This window comes from Arvicanthis niloticus, chromosome 3, assembly GCF_011762505.2.
Source record: "Arvicanthis niloticus isolate mArvNil1 chromosome 3, mArvNil1.pat.X, whole genome shotgun sequence".
Classification (NCBI taxonomy): Eukaryota; Metazoa; Chordata; class Mammalia; order Rodentia; family Muridae; genus Arvicanthis; species Arvicanthis niloticus.
In genome coordinates this window covers 21,175,407-21,192,243 of record NC_047660.1, presented here as the reverse complement: position 1 = coordinate 21,192,243, position 16,837 = coordinate 21,175,407, and the positions used below count along the sequence as shown (strand labels likewise).

The following is a 16,837-nucleotide window of genomic DNA, read 5'->3' as shown; positions in this document are numbered from 1 at the left end:
GGTGTTTTGCCTGCACATATGTCTGAGTGAAGGTATCAGATACCCTAGAATTGAAGTTACAGACAATTGTGAGCTGCCACACAGCTACTGGGAATTGAATGCCGGTCCGCTAGAAGAGCAGCCAGTGCTCTTAACCACTAAGCCATCTCTCAGGCCCAAATGATAGCATCTTAATCCACGAACAAGAATGTGGACTTAGGTAGTTGCTGTGGGGATAGGAAGATGATCGATCTGTTTAGACAAGCTAGCAGGGTTCAGTGGTTATCTATATTAAAGATGCAGTTGTAAAACTGATTTTCCCAGAACCTGCTGTCCATGATATGAGTCTCACTAAACTTTTAAGTCGAGTTTTTATTGCATTTTCCTATTCCCTAGTTCCTGTTCAAATGACTTCACGGGTTGACGCAATCCTGTCTCTCTACAGGTGAGTGGCCATTCCTGCTTCTGACTGCTCTAGGGGAAGAACTAAGCTTACAAAGGTCCACAGGTGCCTTTGAGAGAGTCCTTTTCTGGCCTGTGGAGACCCATCTCTGACCACACCCCTAAGGGACTGCACTCAATTAGCTAAGTATGACTTACACAGTGTCTCCTCTTCACCTGTTGCCCTACACCACCTAGGGCACTTCAGCTGGCACTTTGAGACTCCCACCAAGGTGCTCCTCTTCCAGAAACTTGTCAGACCCACTCCTGGAGCTGCCCAACCTCTTCTGCCCCAGCACTGCCCAGTTACTTCTGCCTCAGTGACTCTTACTGTTTATTTCTATGCATGCAACCCTATGTCATCTCTTGTTTTCCCATCATCCCCTTCCTCCTATCTAGACCAGAACTCTCTGAAGACAAAGGCTGTGAGTTCTCCTCATTGGAATCAGCTTCACACTAGCAGTTAAGACCTGCTTTCTGAGTGAATACATACCAATGGTGAAGCCAAAATTCTAACCTTTGATCTCACATCCATGGCTGTTCTTCATGTCATGTGTGGTTGGAGGGTAACATGCTGTGAGGTGATAAATTCCTTATTCATGAGCTATCAGTGAGAGGAAAAGAATAATAACAAAACTGGCAATCCAGTGTGGATGGTAGAAAACTAGACCATTAAGACTATCCTGGGGTTTGGGACTGGTAAAGAACACTTGCAGCTCTTACAGAGGACCCAGGTTTGGTTCCTAGCACCCACATCAGGCACCTTACAACTTCAGCTGTAGGATATTGGATGCCCTCTTTTGATACTGCATACATATGGTACACATACACTTATAAATAAATACATACATACATGTATAATACATACATACATACATACATACATACATTTTACAAAGGACCACACTACATCCCTCTCCAATTTTTTATGATATACAATGAAAAAAAAAACCTAAATACTGATTGGTAACATTAACAATAAAATTTAGAATCCTCTCAGTAGATTACAAACATATTTAAGGATAATTTAAAATAAATATTACATAGGGGTATATTCACACTGTATCCATCAGGAAGTGCCTTAATTCTTAATTACTTGGAAGCAAAGCTAATAGAAAAATTCTAAAATTTTAGATACTCCTTCTATTGACAAGACAACATAAAAAATCAAAAGGATACAATTAAAGATAGAGTTCACTGACAGAGCAGAGCCTGTGTGAGATCTCAATTTCCATCCATAGTACTGGGGAAATAGAGAAAGAGGAGAGGGAGGGATAAGAAAGGGGTGGAGAGGAAGAGCAGGATCCAGGGAGGAATGAGGTGTAGCCTGACAGCTCGGTCTCCCTTCTCTTTCTCCACTCAGGAGTAAAGGCTTCATTAGGAAAGAAGTGGAAAATTGATAACCATGTATTCTCATAATTGTCTTAAATTACCTTTGTCATCCTGGTTTGCTGGCATGAGACTGTTCAGCATTTTTAGGTTTAGGCAGTATCAATCCAACCCACGCAGGTTTTGTTTTCAAGTCTCTCAGCAAGAGCCTGTGGCCCACCCCACCCATCAAAAAATAACGACAGTAAAAAGGCTCAGGAAACGGCCTTATGTTTATTGAAAATGATCCTAGACGTTACATGATCCTGATGAGGATGTAAAATTACAAAGCGAAACAAGTGTAACATATTTTCAAAATCACCAATGAGAAAGAAAAATCATTTTCACAAGAAAATACCATATCCGTGCTGTCTTAATCACTGAATACTGGAAACAACCCATACTGCTGACTCCCAACATCCAGAACATAGTCTACTTTTAATGGAGAAATGGAAAGAAAATATTTCCTTCCCCAACATAAGGATGCCTCAGCCACCACCCATGTATCACACACCAGGCCATTTCGACCATCAGACAGTAATGCTGAACTCTTCATCCTGGTAGGACAATCAAGGATACTACAAAGGAAAACATTTTCAGAAGATCCAAGCAACAGATCAACTAATGGCCCTCAACCAAACGGAGAATCAATAATGAACACTTCCTAGAATCTAGAGCATCAACTCTCCTAGCTAGTAAGACTTTTTTTTTTTTTTTTTTTTTTTTTTTTTTTTTTTTTTTTTTTTTTTTTTTTTAAGGAGAAAATCCCCTATATCCAAGGATACTCTGACCCTGTTGAAATTTGTGACATTCAAGTGGGGAACAGCCTAGATGCTTGGCATCCACTCTTCAACGTCTTCGGAAACTTGATAAAACTTCATCTTGTGCATGATAAACTCTCTTTGAGGAAAATTACCCCCCAAGTAACCCATCGGCAAAAAGACAAGGGCTGAAAAAGCAGCAACAGTAAACACCGTTTAGAAAGGCAAAAAATAAAATTAAAAAAAAAATGCAGTATCAGTGTTCAGAGGCACTATTATAAAATCATCTCTGCAGTAGGGACTGAACACGTACTGGGGAAATGACTTGCCATCCATGCACCCAGCTTGCATGAACATTCTCTAGTAACCTATCTGCACGTAGCAAAATCCAGGAGTCCAAACACAGAATGGTAGATTTTACCTGGAGACGTTTCCATCCCTTCCAGTGTGCTATACATGGTTGGTTCCTAAATATTTCACAGTTCTAAATTTTCACATGAAAGGGGAAAAATGATTAAAAATGTGTTCTGTCATTGAGAAAAAAAATAGACAAGCAACTCAGCATGGTGTATCATCTTTGGGAAAATCCTAGTTGTATTACCCTATTCTAAAACTGAAGGTCACAAGAACTACATAGAATGCTCCCATAATTTTGTGAGGGAAAAAAAAAAAAAAAAAAGCAAACTCTCAGCACCAAGCAACTGTTTACCACTATAGAAGTCACTTAAATAAAAAGGCAAAAAGCTACCCTAGACAATTCAGGGGCTTAATGGTGTGTTTGAGGCCTGGTATTTTCAATTTGAATATCAATGCTGGTCTAATCTGCTAGAAAATTAGCAAACATTCCTCTTCACCCTGAGGTGGGTTGACTCAGCAACAGTGTCCTGCTTTCTCCCTATGTGTATCTAAAGCAAAGCCTAACCAGACACAAGATCCACAAAGGTTAGACAGGCTGGTTGACACACAGCAGGCAGGGCAGCCCCTGCTTCCTAGGAGACTCACAGGAGTGAGACTGACAGCCAATTATGTCCCTTATAGACGCAGACACATAGCTAAAGAAACGTGTCTGCCTACCACACTGAGTGAAGCATGCTAGTCTTTGGGGGCGGGAAAAAATACATTCATTTTTGTTGTTGTTGTTCAAGTATATTTCAATATACAAAGATGTTCTAGATTTGTTTCACTAGAAAACCAAAAGATTTCATGTGTATCCAAGGAGACTCTCACTTGAACTTCCCTTTGATGTGAATTTCATGAAGTTCTGACTGAAAAAGAAAAATTGCTTCGAATACACACCTACTGTTTGATTTGGAAGCATGGATCTTTATGTCCACTTATATATAGTTATGTACATAGTTGGCAACAACCAGAAGAAAATACAGTCTGGATGTCTGTGATGGCTTAAGAGTGAAGAGCTCTGAGGAGAGCTAAGTCGCCTACTGATGACCTCAGCATCAGTAGTAGCTGTCCTATCAGCTTTCTGGTCGACCTTACACAGGGTCCTTTTCCCAGGTGTTTTAAGGAAGTTATCTGCTAAGGCCAAGACTGAAACTATGGCTTATTTCCTGGCTTGGCTTTGTCATTCGTTGGGTGAGTTAGGTCTCTCAACAGCAATTCACAGTTGGCCAGCGCATCTGCTGGTAGCAGCTTCCGGAACTGTTCCACCGTCTTTTGATAAGCCATTTTATCTTGTTCCAGGGTCCGGATTAAAGCCTTCATTTTAGTTTCTCTGGTCAACAGAGTTTCTAGGTTGGATTCCAAGGCCTGAATTTTAGCATGAGCCACCTGTTTGTCAAGAAAAAAAAAAATTCTCTAAATTAAATATTTGAGGAGTTTGACTCTTTATATCAGTAACAACCATATCTTACATTTGTTATTAGATAATTATATCACATTAGTTAACAGAATATCATGCAAACAGTGAGGAAAAATGCATCGTTTTTTCAAGTATATTTCAGTATATAAAAATGTCCTCTAAAATGGAGGTTTTGGGGGGTTTTGTTTGTTCCTTTGTTTGTTGGTTGTTTTTTTTTTTTTTTTTTTTTTTAGAGTGCTCAAAAAGCCAGGTATTTGAAGCAGAAGATGTAGCTCAGTACTTTTCTGTCATTTAAAAGATTCTGGATTAAAATCCCAGTGACATATTAAATATGGATTATACATACATGTGTATGTATATGTTTAATAGGCATATATGTGTATATATATTACACTCACATGATTTATCTTCTCTTACTAATGACTACAGTAAAGCAATACTGTGACAAGACCCCACAATCATCACCCACACCCACTGGAGTCCCTGTCCATCCAATCTGACTGAAGACAGAATATAGAAACTCTTGACTAATTTTTGCTATGTGAGTTATTTTGAGCATAGTTTTGATCAATTCTAATCTAAGCAGCATGGAGCTGACTCTGGCCAGGGCCCCCCTGCTGCATCATCCACCATGATGAAGAAAAGCTCATATGTTTAAGAAGCAATCCAAGAGATTGGTAATTCTGGACAATCTTGCTCTTTGATAACTATCTTCCCAAAAGAACAAAGTGGGATGCTGGGGAAACTCCCTAATCCCTTCCAAGGCTAGAATCTGCAACAACTCAATAGACCTCCCAATAGATTTGTCTTCTTCAGATCTGTTTGGAACTCCATTCATTTTTACTGATTGGGAAGCTTGACGTTGACCACCTGGAACTGTCAATGGAATGTCTATAGCAACTAAGGACCATCGCCATAGAAAATGGGTGCAAATGCCTTCCCCAACAAGAAAACCCTCAGTGGATACTGAAATAGTTGAATAATAAGGAACAATACAGCAACTATTTTTCTATTGTGAATAAATCATATTGGCCTTATTGTTTAATAAAAAGAAATTTTTTTTAGAAATTATTTTTTGTTTATTCATCCTCCCCAGGAGGTTCAACTCCTGCTACTATGTGGCTCTGGTGTGGCTGTGCTCACCCCCCACACCTGTTAGAAGAATGTTGCTGTTACACCTTGGTATATGTTACCAAGTGATGTTGTTACACTGGTATCACCTTTCAGAGATTACTGAAGAGGTTCCTCTTGAATGCCATTAAGGTACTTTTCATAAGACCCTTCTTAGTTCTTATAAAATGGTTTTTTCCAAAGAGAAAAACTGGCCTTCTCTGTTCCTGGATTCCTTCGTCATCATGACAAGTCTCTCTCTATTCCCTGCTCCCACCATGACACAATCTCCATGTGACATAGCGAAAGGCCTTTGTCAAAGTGAGGAATATGATGTTTCAGTCTCCAGAACTGTGGATGAAATCAACCTCTTTGCTCTGTAAGTGATCCATCCTTGGGGACTTCAGAGAGCAATATACCAGCTAACTTCCTCTGTCTGATTACTTCGTCACCACAGAACATGGATCCAGAGCTCCTATCACACTACTGCAATATTACTTTGTGTATCATTTGTTATATTTTTGTCTGTTTATAAACTATAGTAAACTACTTGGGAATAGTGTAGTTGTGCATTTCTGAGTGGCAGGACTATTTGTTATGTGCTCACTTTCAAGTGACCCAGAGACACCTTCCATTTCTGTTTTATTCTAGACAAATATTCTAGACAAATCCTAACCAGATTTTCACAAACCCCGTCCCCAGCTTCCTCCTTACACCACCCTCATCTCTTTGGTTTATATTGTTCATTTAAATGTGAGGCTCAACTCCTTTTGAGATGTTTTCTTCTGAAGAGGGAAACACACAACTGTCTTCTTAGACAACAACAACAAAAAAAATCTGTCTCACTCTAGTCCCCACCTGTTCTCTCTTTAGTATCAGACCTGACCTGAGAGTAAGTTAACTGCACTCGGCCACAGCCTCTGATTGCTGCTGCCTCCTGCTCTGAGCAAACGGGCTCAACTCACTGCTCAGCCCTCAGAGCCCAGCCCATGCTCACACAACCACATTCCCAACTCTTCACACTGTATTCTTCCCCCGCTAAACTTATCAAAAATACATAACATCCAATAAGATGAACCCACATCCTGCTTTGGATTCAAAATTTGAATTTGAATTTTATGAGTGAGTATTTTTCTCTCCCAGGTGACACTTAGGCTCCCAAGTACATTTGAAGAACCCACCACACACACACACACACACACACACACACACACACACACACACACACACACGAAACTACCTAGGCTCTTCGTCTTCAGCGGTTCAACCCACATACGTATCACAATCATCCCAAGTAGTTCCATGCATGCAGGGCAGCACACAGATCAGTGTTCTGATCTTTATTTCTGTACCTGGAGTTTTTCTAAGAGGTCCATGTTCTGTCTTTTCAATTGGTTGTTGGCCCTCTCCAGCTTCTCCAAAGATTCATTATCCTCACAGGCATATGAAGATTCCAGAAGCTCATCCTGAAGCACATGATATTCTACCTCATAGGCATGTAACTGTTTGGAAATATCCATCTCAAAAACCTGTTGAAATGCCACAGGTTGGTTAGTCTGGCCTTCAGTATCTACACCAAGTTACAAGGGGTATATACTGGTAGACTTAATGTTTACTTCCCTGCACTGATGGAAACATTAAAAACATAGTAAACAGGGATATAGGCCTGGCTATCTACACAAGAATAAATGAAATAGATTCAACTTCCAATATAATAAATAGCACAGAGAGTATTCATATGCAAATAGAACATCATGAGAATGAGACCAAGTCACAGGAACAAACTAACATCCAAGCACATTTTGCAACCAAGGTGACTGCAGTCTAATAGCTGTCTCCTGAAATGCAGGGTACCACATCAACATCTGTTGTTGAGCAATGATTATGTGCCAAAGATAACCTCTGATGGTTACTAAGCAACGTTCCATAGGAATATTTTATCTCTATGCATTAATGGAGCAGAAAGGTCTTAATAAATGCATGATTCATCCGCTATTCTTTAGGAGCCTCTTTCAAAATCAGATTCCAGTTGATCAGTTCAAATCCTACTAGTAACCTGGAAGTCAGGAAATTCCCCTTTTAAGTTCATTATTTTTGTTTGTTGTTCCCTACCCTCGCCTCATTTTTTTTTAAAGTGGATATATCTGATTTCAAATCTCAAATCTCCAAAAGCATAATACATAACTGCTTGGTATTCATACAAGTATGTCAGCCAGTAGTCTATGGGAGTATATTCCTGCAAACCCAGCACTTGAGAGGCGAGAGTGAGAGAAAAGGAAGTTCAAAGACAGCCTGGGCTCCAGGCTAATTATTAGAAAGATTTGAATAATTAGAAACTACTGATAACTATGTACATAATACTCTGAATATTAGTTATGTTTCATGGTGCTAGGGATTAAACACAGGGCTTTGCAGAGGCTGGACAATCACTGACCAATATCACCAGGGTGGCCTTAAACTTGGGATCACACAGCTTCTGCCTCTCAAGTAGCTAAGGTCACAGGCCTGGCCTTTCTCATAAATTCTGAAAGAATTAGTGACACTGCAAAACCTAGTGAACTTCATTTTATTTTGGTTCTCTCCAGCTTCTCCAGAGATTCATTAACCTCACAGGCAAACAAAGATTCCAGAAGCTCATCCTTCAGCTCGGGATCGTCTGCCTTGTCGGCATGTGACTGTTTGGACATATCCATCTCAAAAACCTGTTGAGCTCAACTACTTCAATGGAAGAGTCATCTTGACTCTTTAAGTTATAACCTGGGTCTTAGCATTGGTTTAAAGAAAAAGGATTCCAAAGACAAAACAAAACAACAACAACAAAAAAACAAACAAAAAAAAACAAACACCAAAAAAACCCACTATGCCATATTGTCTATGCATAGGCAGATAAACTATGTTACAATGGTAAAATTTCATAATTGTCTCATTTCCAAATAAAGTGTGCCTGATAAAACAAAAAGAAGACCTTAAAAAAATTGATGTTAGGCAAACTACATTTTTATGTGAAAGCATTTAGTACTTATTGGATCATTTACATCATACCTGGGTGATAATTTTTTCCATTTCGGTGGTATTCATATCAGGTAATGTACTTTTGAGAAATTCAACAATATTTTCAAAGTTTTCACACTCCATTATAAGTGCCTCCTGGCTGCTCAATAAGCTGAGAGCAACCTTAAATATAACTTCAGTTCCTTGAAGAAAAATAATATCTAGAACAAGAGACAAAATTTTCACAAAGTTGTACATCTATTTTTGCAAAAGAGTACATTGTTTCTTCTAAAAGTATGTTTTCATTACAGTAGAACTAGAAAACATGTTGTAGAAGAAAACTGGTTTTGACCGGTTTTTAAAGACAAGTTGAGTATGACTGAAGCAAAAGAACAGGATGTTGTCTCTCCTTCTTGCTTATCAAGAACCTCAGATATGGTTACGGGAACAAAGGAGATATCATAAATCTGTCTAATTATGTATTGTTTACAGGTGTAATGGTACGTTTATGAGTTCAAGATAAAGTTCAAACATATTTATGCAAGTAATATTTGGGGGTTTTTTCCACAACAGAACATAACAGCACATTGATCTAGCCAACTAGACTACTCATATTCTCATAATCAAAAAGTAAATGAGCCAGTTAATATGTAACTAAATCTATACTCAAGCGGAAATTTGAAATCTAAGAAAGTAGAAAGTAGAAAAACTTTAGCACCCACAAGACCTGTGCAGTCTCAAGCCAGACCAAATCCCGACATGAAGAATTGGGCTAGGCACAAAGTCCTGACCATAGGTAAGGAGCTACTGGGTTTTCTTGATAACTGCTAGGAGAGTCAGTTTTCTTTAAGTGTTTGACCCCTGGGAGGCAAATCACTCTCCAGGGTAGCCCAGAGTATTGGGGCAGCACTAATTGACTTGATGGGTTTAGAGGAGAGAGAGAGAGAGAGAGAGAGAGAGAGAGAGAGAGAGAGAGAGAGAGAGAGAGAGAACAAAGTTGGATGTTGGATGAGTGGAGAGCTGGGGTTGATTCTAAGAGGAGATGGGTAGTGAATATGATCAAAATTCACTGTATGATAGTCTCAAAGTAGTAATATATATATAAAACCAGATGGGAGACCTTAATTCTAAGGTCAGCTGGATCACAACAGAAGCACACAATCATTCCGAAACACATGTAGGTGGTTTTGTTGAAAAATTCTGTCACCATGTGTGGTTCTCTCATCAATAATACAAAGCAATAGACTGATCGACTGTTCAGCAGAAGACCTGCCAGCTTCAGCCATCAGCTCTAACAGGAAACAGATTGATAGTGAAGGGTGAGGTGAAATCTGACCTTGACAGTCCACAAGCAGTGAAAGAGTCATCATTTATAAGGACACAAACACATCTAAAATTGTTTTTAGGAGACCCACCAAAAGATTCCAAAACACTCAGCACTAGACAGAAGTGGTATGTGTCTAACAAGCAAGAGACATCCATGGACCACGTGGAGCAACTGGACACTGCATTTCATCGCAGACTTTGACAGAAGACTGTATTACCCTCCCACTAAGAAAGTATGTTATAATCCTCAATGTGGTGTATGTATGTGTAAAACACACATATGCTCGAAACTCAAATGTCTCCTAACATTTTCCTATTTGTTATCGTCCCTAATTTTTTTTTGAGTTTTATACTAATACACCTTTAAAGAACACTCTAATAACTTAAAATTAGAGAACATTTAAAATTTGACCCAAAAACCTACAAAGCTTCAGCTTAGCACAGTGGTACATAAATACTGATTTCTCTGCTACGGTCCCTAGACAGATGTGCAGAACCCAGCAGTTGCAGGAGCCCTCCTTAGGCTACTGAGGTCCCAGCCAACATCACTGAACAAATTTCTAGAGAAAAAGAGTTGCTGATGTCTTTCTTTCCTTTTCTATTTTTAGATTCTGTGCTGGTCAGTTTTATGTCAATTTGACACACACTGGGGAAGAGAAAATCTCAACTAAGAGAATGTCTCCATAAGATTAACTGGAGGCAAGTCTGTGATACATTTTCCTATAACTGATAATTTATGTGGGAGGGCCCAGCTCACAGTGGATGGTGCCAACCCCAAGCTGGGGGTCCTGGGTGTTAGAAGAAAGAAGTTATTGAGTAGTTACCTTGCTCCAACCACAGTGTTGACATTGGAAAAACAGTTACGGTTTGAGGAGCCATAAGGAGCAAGCCAGTAATCAGCACCTTCCCATTTCCTCCACATCTACGCATGCCTCAAGTTCCTGCCTTGACTTCCCTTGGTGACAGACTGTGGTGTGGAACTGTGAGCTGAAATAGACCTTCTCCTTCCCAAGTTGCCTCTGGCCATGGTGTTTTATCACAGCAACAGAAATCATAACTAAGACAGATGGGGGTTTATCACATAGCTCACATGTGCTCAGACTCATAACCTTACCGTCTTAGCCTTCCCAAAAGGCTGAGACTACCGGTCTGCTGAACCACACTGAGCCTTAGGTTGTGTTTTTAAAATTATACTCTGATGAACCCAATTATGGGTAGATGTAAGGGCACCCAGAGGGTGCACAGACCATACCATACTCTCCTTTTTTCCAACACTGTGATCAGAGCAAGGTAGCTACTCAGTAACGTGCCTGTGTATACTCAGTGATTTTTCTCTTAGCCATGATCTTAAGGATTGGCTATGGCTCCTTTAGTGGCATGAAAGGTAGCCATGGAAGCAATGAGACAGGAACAAAGCTACATGTGAAAACAGACATGCCATTAGAAATCATAGCACAGCAGTGGGGCTGCTTTCTCTGTATTTTGAATCTAAATTGAAGAAGATGAAAGAGGAAAAAAAACAGAAAAATAAAGATTTAGAAAACTAGACAGAGTCTGCCTCTAATCTAGCTTTGAAAACTGTTTTCTACACTTTCCAAAGAAACACAGGAAGTTCACAGGAGCCTAGTTATTTCCACTACATTTGAATTTTACTTAGAACTCTGCCAGCCTTTAAGGGGAGTTGATTGACAATGAACTCAAGAGAACAGATCATACCATCCCTCTTGAGCAATGGTGCCTCTTACCAAAAACTCTGGCTACGAATCCCAAGGGAAACTGAGAGGCAAAGAGTGTGAGGAACCAGGGTGCAGCATACAGACTGGGGCTGATCTCATTCTCCTCAAGATGGTTGTAGAGTTCCCGGTGGTAGTCATGAAGGAGTCTGGACAGCTGGTACATCTGAATCTGCAGTTCGTAGACGAGCAATCAAATTAGTAGAAATCTGCATGTGTATAAAATATATTAACTTTTGATAACACACATTTAGTAAAATAACATGTCTTATTTTTATTGTTAACTTTAAAGCTAATGTTCAAATCCAAGTCACTACATTTAGCTCATAATTCATGTCAGTGTAAATTCGACTAAGTCACATGAGCAAGGGGTTCTACCATGTGTTTGGTACGGTGTACATACATGGGAAAAGCATCTTTCTTCCTATAGAAAGAAATTGTGAGTTTCCTAACAGATTCTCAACATCTCCAGAATGTGAACTTTTTCTTATGAAAAATATAAATTAATAAAAATTCATGCCAATAACCAATCATGTTGTAAATTCAATAAGAGTTTCCAAAGTAGAAATGAAAAACAAGACAACTTCTGATGGGAAACGAATCACCAAATGCCGTACACAAACACTGCTGATTCCGCCTGGGCCTTATCTACAAGACAAATCTTGGAAACTAAGTTTCCACGCACTGTAAAAGGAAGGAACCACGGCCACAGGAAGACATGGCTATAAAATGAGCAGCTCAGCAGGAGGCAAACGCAAAAAAGAGGTTTTGTAATGAGATTATTATCTCAGTAAGTCATGTCGGAGAAGAAATCGTACATTTCCTTTAGGCCAGCTTCAGTTCAAAAACTAGACAGGGTGGGCGTTCATCAACCGAAGAGCTAGTATTTTGGCAAGCTCGGAAACAAGTCTAATTAGCAAAATAAGTAAAAAGAAAGCAGGTTGATAAAGACATTCTGCTCCTGTTCAGTTGGGACCTGAGTGTAGAAACAAACATTTGCCATTTTGCTGTCTTTAAGGACCTTACATTCTGCACCCTGTGCTCTAAACTTGGGGTAAGAGATACTTCCTCCACTGGAGTATTTTTGGGCAGATACAAAAATTCAAGGTTCCTACAAAGTTTTAATAATAAAGCCCTATTTGCAAAAGTCCAAATTCAGTCTATTTAACATGGCAAAGCTACAGACAAAAGAGACACAAGAAGGGTGATGAGAGGAGAGAGAAAGGGCCACAAAAGAGAAAAGAAGGCTTCTACATCTACCACAGAAACCAGCAGAGACAGAATGTGATGAGACAGAGATAATGAAGCAAAGGAGACATCATCCCCTTGTTCACAGACAAAGTCTCTGAAGCATCACCTGTGTGCCCACACTCCAGAGTGAAGCAGGAAATCAGGCATCCTCTCAAGGAAGCCACAGGTACCAGCACCATCTCTGAAATCTTACAGCCCAAGCCTTACTGGCTTCCTGCTCTAGACAGTGAAAGGTGTTCTTTTCACTTTCTGAAGCACAGAATCCAGCACTCCCACAACATCTCTAGTGTTTGACAGGAAGGCACCAGGGAAAATGTTACTTTTGCATTTCCAAAATTAGAAAGGGTATTTTTAGTAACTATAATGATCATTTTTATAATTTTCTTTGAGGATTTCAGGTATAAGACACTATTTACATCATTTCAGTCACTCACTTGTCCCATGTCTCCCTCCAACTTGGACTCATGACCTCTTCTGTAATCAGTGTTACATACATACACACACACACATATATGACCTATTTAATGTTGCTCACATATGTACATGTATTTAGGAATTACCACTTGGGACTCTTCTGTGATACTCTCTGAATCATAATGATTATTAATGTATAAACACAATTTACCTATACTTCTGCTGTATCAAACTTTTATTAGAAAAATTTTTAATGGAAAAAACATCATTGCTGGGCGGTGGTGGCACACACCTTTAATCCCAGCACTTGGGAGGCAGAGGCAGGTGGATTTCTGAGTTCGAGGCCAGCCTGGTCTACAGAGTGAGTTCCAGGACAGCCAAGGCTACACAAAGAAACATTGTCTCGAAAAAACAAACAAACAAACAAACAAACAAAAAAAACCAAAAAACAAAAAAAAAAAAAAAGAAAGAAAGAAAGAAAAAACATCATTTTAAAAAAACATATAACTAAATTATTCTGCCTGTGGACTAAAATCAAATGCCATTCACATAGAGTTTCTATTCTCTGAAACTCCAATAACAAAGAAATTGTTTTCTAGAAATCAACTCCTATTTAACTCCTTAAAAACGATACCAATGTTTCTGCTCTGATATAAAGTATGAGTAAACTGTTCAACATAAAACATCCTTTAACCTATTAAATATATGTATATACAGTTGACAAATAGTATTTGAATTGCTATAGTTACCCTGGTAAGCACTCTCTGTATGCCTTCCTAAGCACATGGGTATTTTGCAAATTCTCCATTCTTCCACTCAAACAACAACTGACAGATACGCATATATTTGTTCAAGTTCTAAGACTTGGGGCCTAAATTTCTTGAACTCTGAACTGTGATTCAGAAATGGCTGGAACTAAGGTTTCTGATGAGAGCCTCCTGCACACCTGACTCATCACAAGCCACTGCCTCACCTGAAGTGACATCATATCCGGTCTGTACTGCTTGCGGAAGCCCAGGTCGTACATAAGGAACTTGAGCATTTCAAAGGCTTGCTCTTCACTCATGTGCAGAAGCAGGACTCCGGCCACAAAGCTGATCCCCTGACAGTAGCCTACCTCTTTATCCAGCAGAGAGTAGGCTTTCAGCAGGTTAAAGAGGGACAGTTGTCCTGCCCCGAGCTGCACTGAAAAGTAAGGGTGAGTGGGAAAAGTCCTCCCTGTGGAAGGAAAGAAAAACCACGCTTAGAAACCACAGGAGAACACAACGCAGACCTCTGGGATGAGTCAGAGGTCTGCCACCTGGGAGACCTGGAGATGTCCACCTAGGAGACCCCTGGCCTCTCCCTCCACCCTCTTCTCTCCTCCCTCCTGCCTCACCACCACGTTAGTCCTGGGTGCCAGAGTATCACCCCTTTTCTGCACACGTGATTCAGGGGTAACCACTGTATGCTGAGCAGTGTTGCTTTCTACCAAAGCAGGAACATTCAACAGAAAGCTGTCCTCAATGGCAGATCCAAAGCATACCCCAGAGCAGAACTCAAGATTTGTTCTGAGTTTAAATCAAGGCAAAGTCTAAATTCATACAAAGACCACTTTCTAATCACAATAAAATTCTGTAACGTCTCATTGTTTAAGGCAAAGCTTGGTAATCCAGGACCAGATTTACTTCTTATTTTGTTTCTTTGTAATATGACACTCGAGGGATATTTTTGTTTGTTTTATTTTGCTTTACATAGAATCAACCATTTATGAATTTTGCTGTTTTAGATAAACTTTATTTCTCTTTTCATAAATCATGTAGACGATTAAAAAATATACAACATATGTATGTAATATATGCATATATGTATACCCATATATATACAACATACATGTCCGAGAAAAATAAGGACAGTAAAACTTCAACACAATTTAAAGTAAATTTCTGCCTAAAATTTGCCTCTGGATAGAAAATTAGCATGAATACACCAACAAGCAAACAAACTTAATCCTGTGTCTTCAAAAAGCTGGTGTCAGTACTAACACAGACCACAGACCGATCTTCCTCACCAAGGCTCTTTACACTAGTGTAGGACTCTCTTTGAGCCACCAGAAAATGAAGGGTATGTGTGTGCTTCCTTGTAGAGTGGTAACTCCGGTCAACCAGAAATTGCAAGAGTTCACATTTTAAAATGCTTTCTACTGCATATGCTCACAAGTAATTTTTGTTTTCCTTTTTTTTTTCCAGGAACTGATAAGGTTATTTCTGCAGAGTAAGGAGGAGAAATGAGAACCAGAAAAGGCTGGAAGCTCACATTTAGCCACTAGAAGAGGCAAATAAGCAATTTTTAAAATTAGTGTTCTAATTTCTCCTTCAAATCCTTTCCAAAGAAAAAAAGTCACATGCACGGTGTAGGGACTTGATTCTGGCTCCATTTTGTCCGAGGCTTTCCCTGTAGCCTTACCACACCCTTCCCTGTTGTCAGAGACATCTAGACTGACCCCGGGTGCAACCCCTCAGTCTTGGGTCTCATCACCCAATGACCAACACAGTCCCAAAGCTCTGCAGGGGGCCAACTCTAGTCCTCAATTAACAGAGGGATAAACTCAGGAGCAAAGTAGCCTGGTGACAACCACGGTCAGAGGGACAATCAGAACAAGGACTCCAGCATCCATTCTCTCTAGAATATTTCTACTTTAATTCTATTGGGATGAACGTGTATTAGAGTTGAGTCCTCCTCCAAGAAAAGCTGGCTTTCAAAGAAAGGAACAGAGGTAAAAGCTAGTTTTTAGCCAGTAATGTTTTCATATGCTTAATATAAACTGTCCCCAAATATAAAGACCTCCCATTTACCCTTCAAGGACTCAAATAATATATCTGGACACCTAATATCTTTTGGCTTTCAGGAGTACAGATGAAATAATTAAATAGCAATATAAAATATTTAGATACACTAGAATAGTAAAATACATGTAATAACATGCTTTAGAAGAAAAGAAATGATTTTTAAAATTATACTATTTGGGGGCTAGGGATGTATCTCAGTTAGCAAAGCGCTTGTCTAGCATGCACAAAGCCTGGCTTCCATCCCTAGCACCACAGAAGCCAGGCAGAGTGGTAGAAAACTAGAATTGCATCATTGGGGAGATAGGAAAATTCAGTTCAAGGTAACTCTTGACTACATAGTGAATTCAAGGCTGGCCAATACCTTATCTTAAACAGTAAAATAAAATTAAATCATACTGATTTTACTTTTTATACTAAATTCAGTATTTAAAAGACTGCTGGATGATGCTGTCAGTGGAAATTCCTCCAGAGATTAGAAGTATCCATCATACACAGCATTAACACAGCTAAACTGTTACCCAACCCGTAGGGATGCATTAGCCCTTTCTACAGCTTAAGCGCTTACTGGATTCCTTCTCTTCCTGTAGAGTTCTATAAAGTGGCCTCTTCTCCCCTAATCAAGAACATGATCAGCTCACCTGTTCTCCCACAAAGCTACTTGCTTTCTGATTTGCTGTCATCTAGCCACACCTGAGTCCCTTCTTGCATGGCTATGGGTTACTTTTTACAGTGATTGATAAAACTTTGTATTCAGAAATGTCTGAAGGTCTTCAAACACCCCTGTTAAATATCTCTATATCTTTTTAACCTCTTTCAAAG

General features: G+C 39.5%; 1 protein-coding gene across 4 annotated transcripts in view; it reads right to left on the bottom strand.

Annotated features, from left to right (window-relative positions):
* Positions 1–2,003: 2,003 nt before the first annotated feature.
* The window catches only part of Tbc1d4 (TBC1 domain family member 4), a 162,107-nt gene continuing 147,273 nt past the window's right edge, over positions 2,004–16,837 (bottom strand). For 3 of the 4 annotated variants that reach the window (XM_076930629.1, XM_034498948.2, XM_076930631.1), the window contains 5 exons: positions 14,164–14,408; positions 11,538–11,697; positions 8,518–8,687; positions 6,828–7,004; positions 2,004–4,334 (listed from right to left, as the gene is read on the bottom strand). In XM_076930629.1, coding sequence (XP_076786744.1) covers positions 4,101–4,334; positions 6,828–7,004; positions 8,518–8,687; positions 11,538–11,697; positions 14,164–14,408 — 986 coding nt within the window. In that variant the 3' untranslated portion in view covers positions 2,004–4,100. Of the gene's footprint in view, positions 4,335–6,827; positions 7,005–7,459; positions 8,178–8,517; positions 8,688–11,537; positions 11,698–14,163; positions 14,409–16,837 lie in introns of those variants that run through there. The other variant, XM_076930630.1, reaches the window with a different exon arrangement.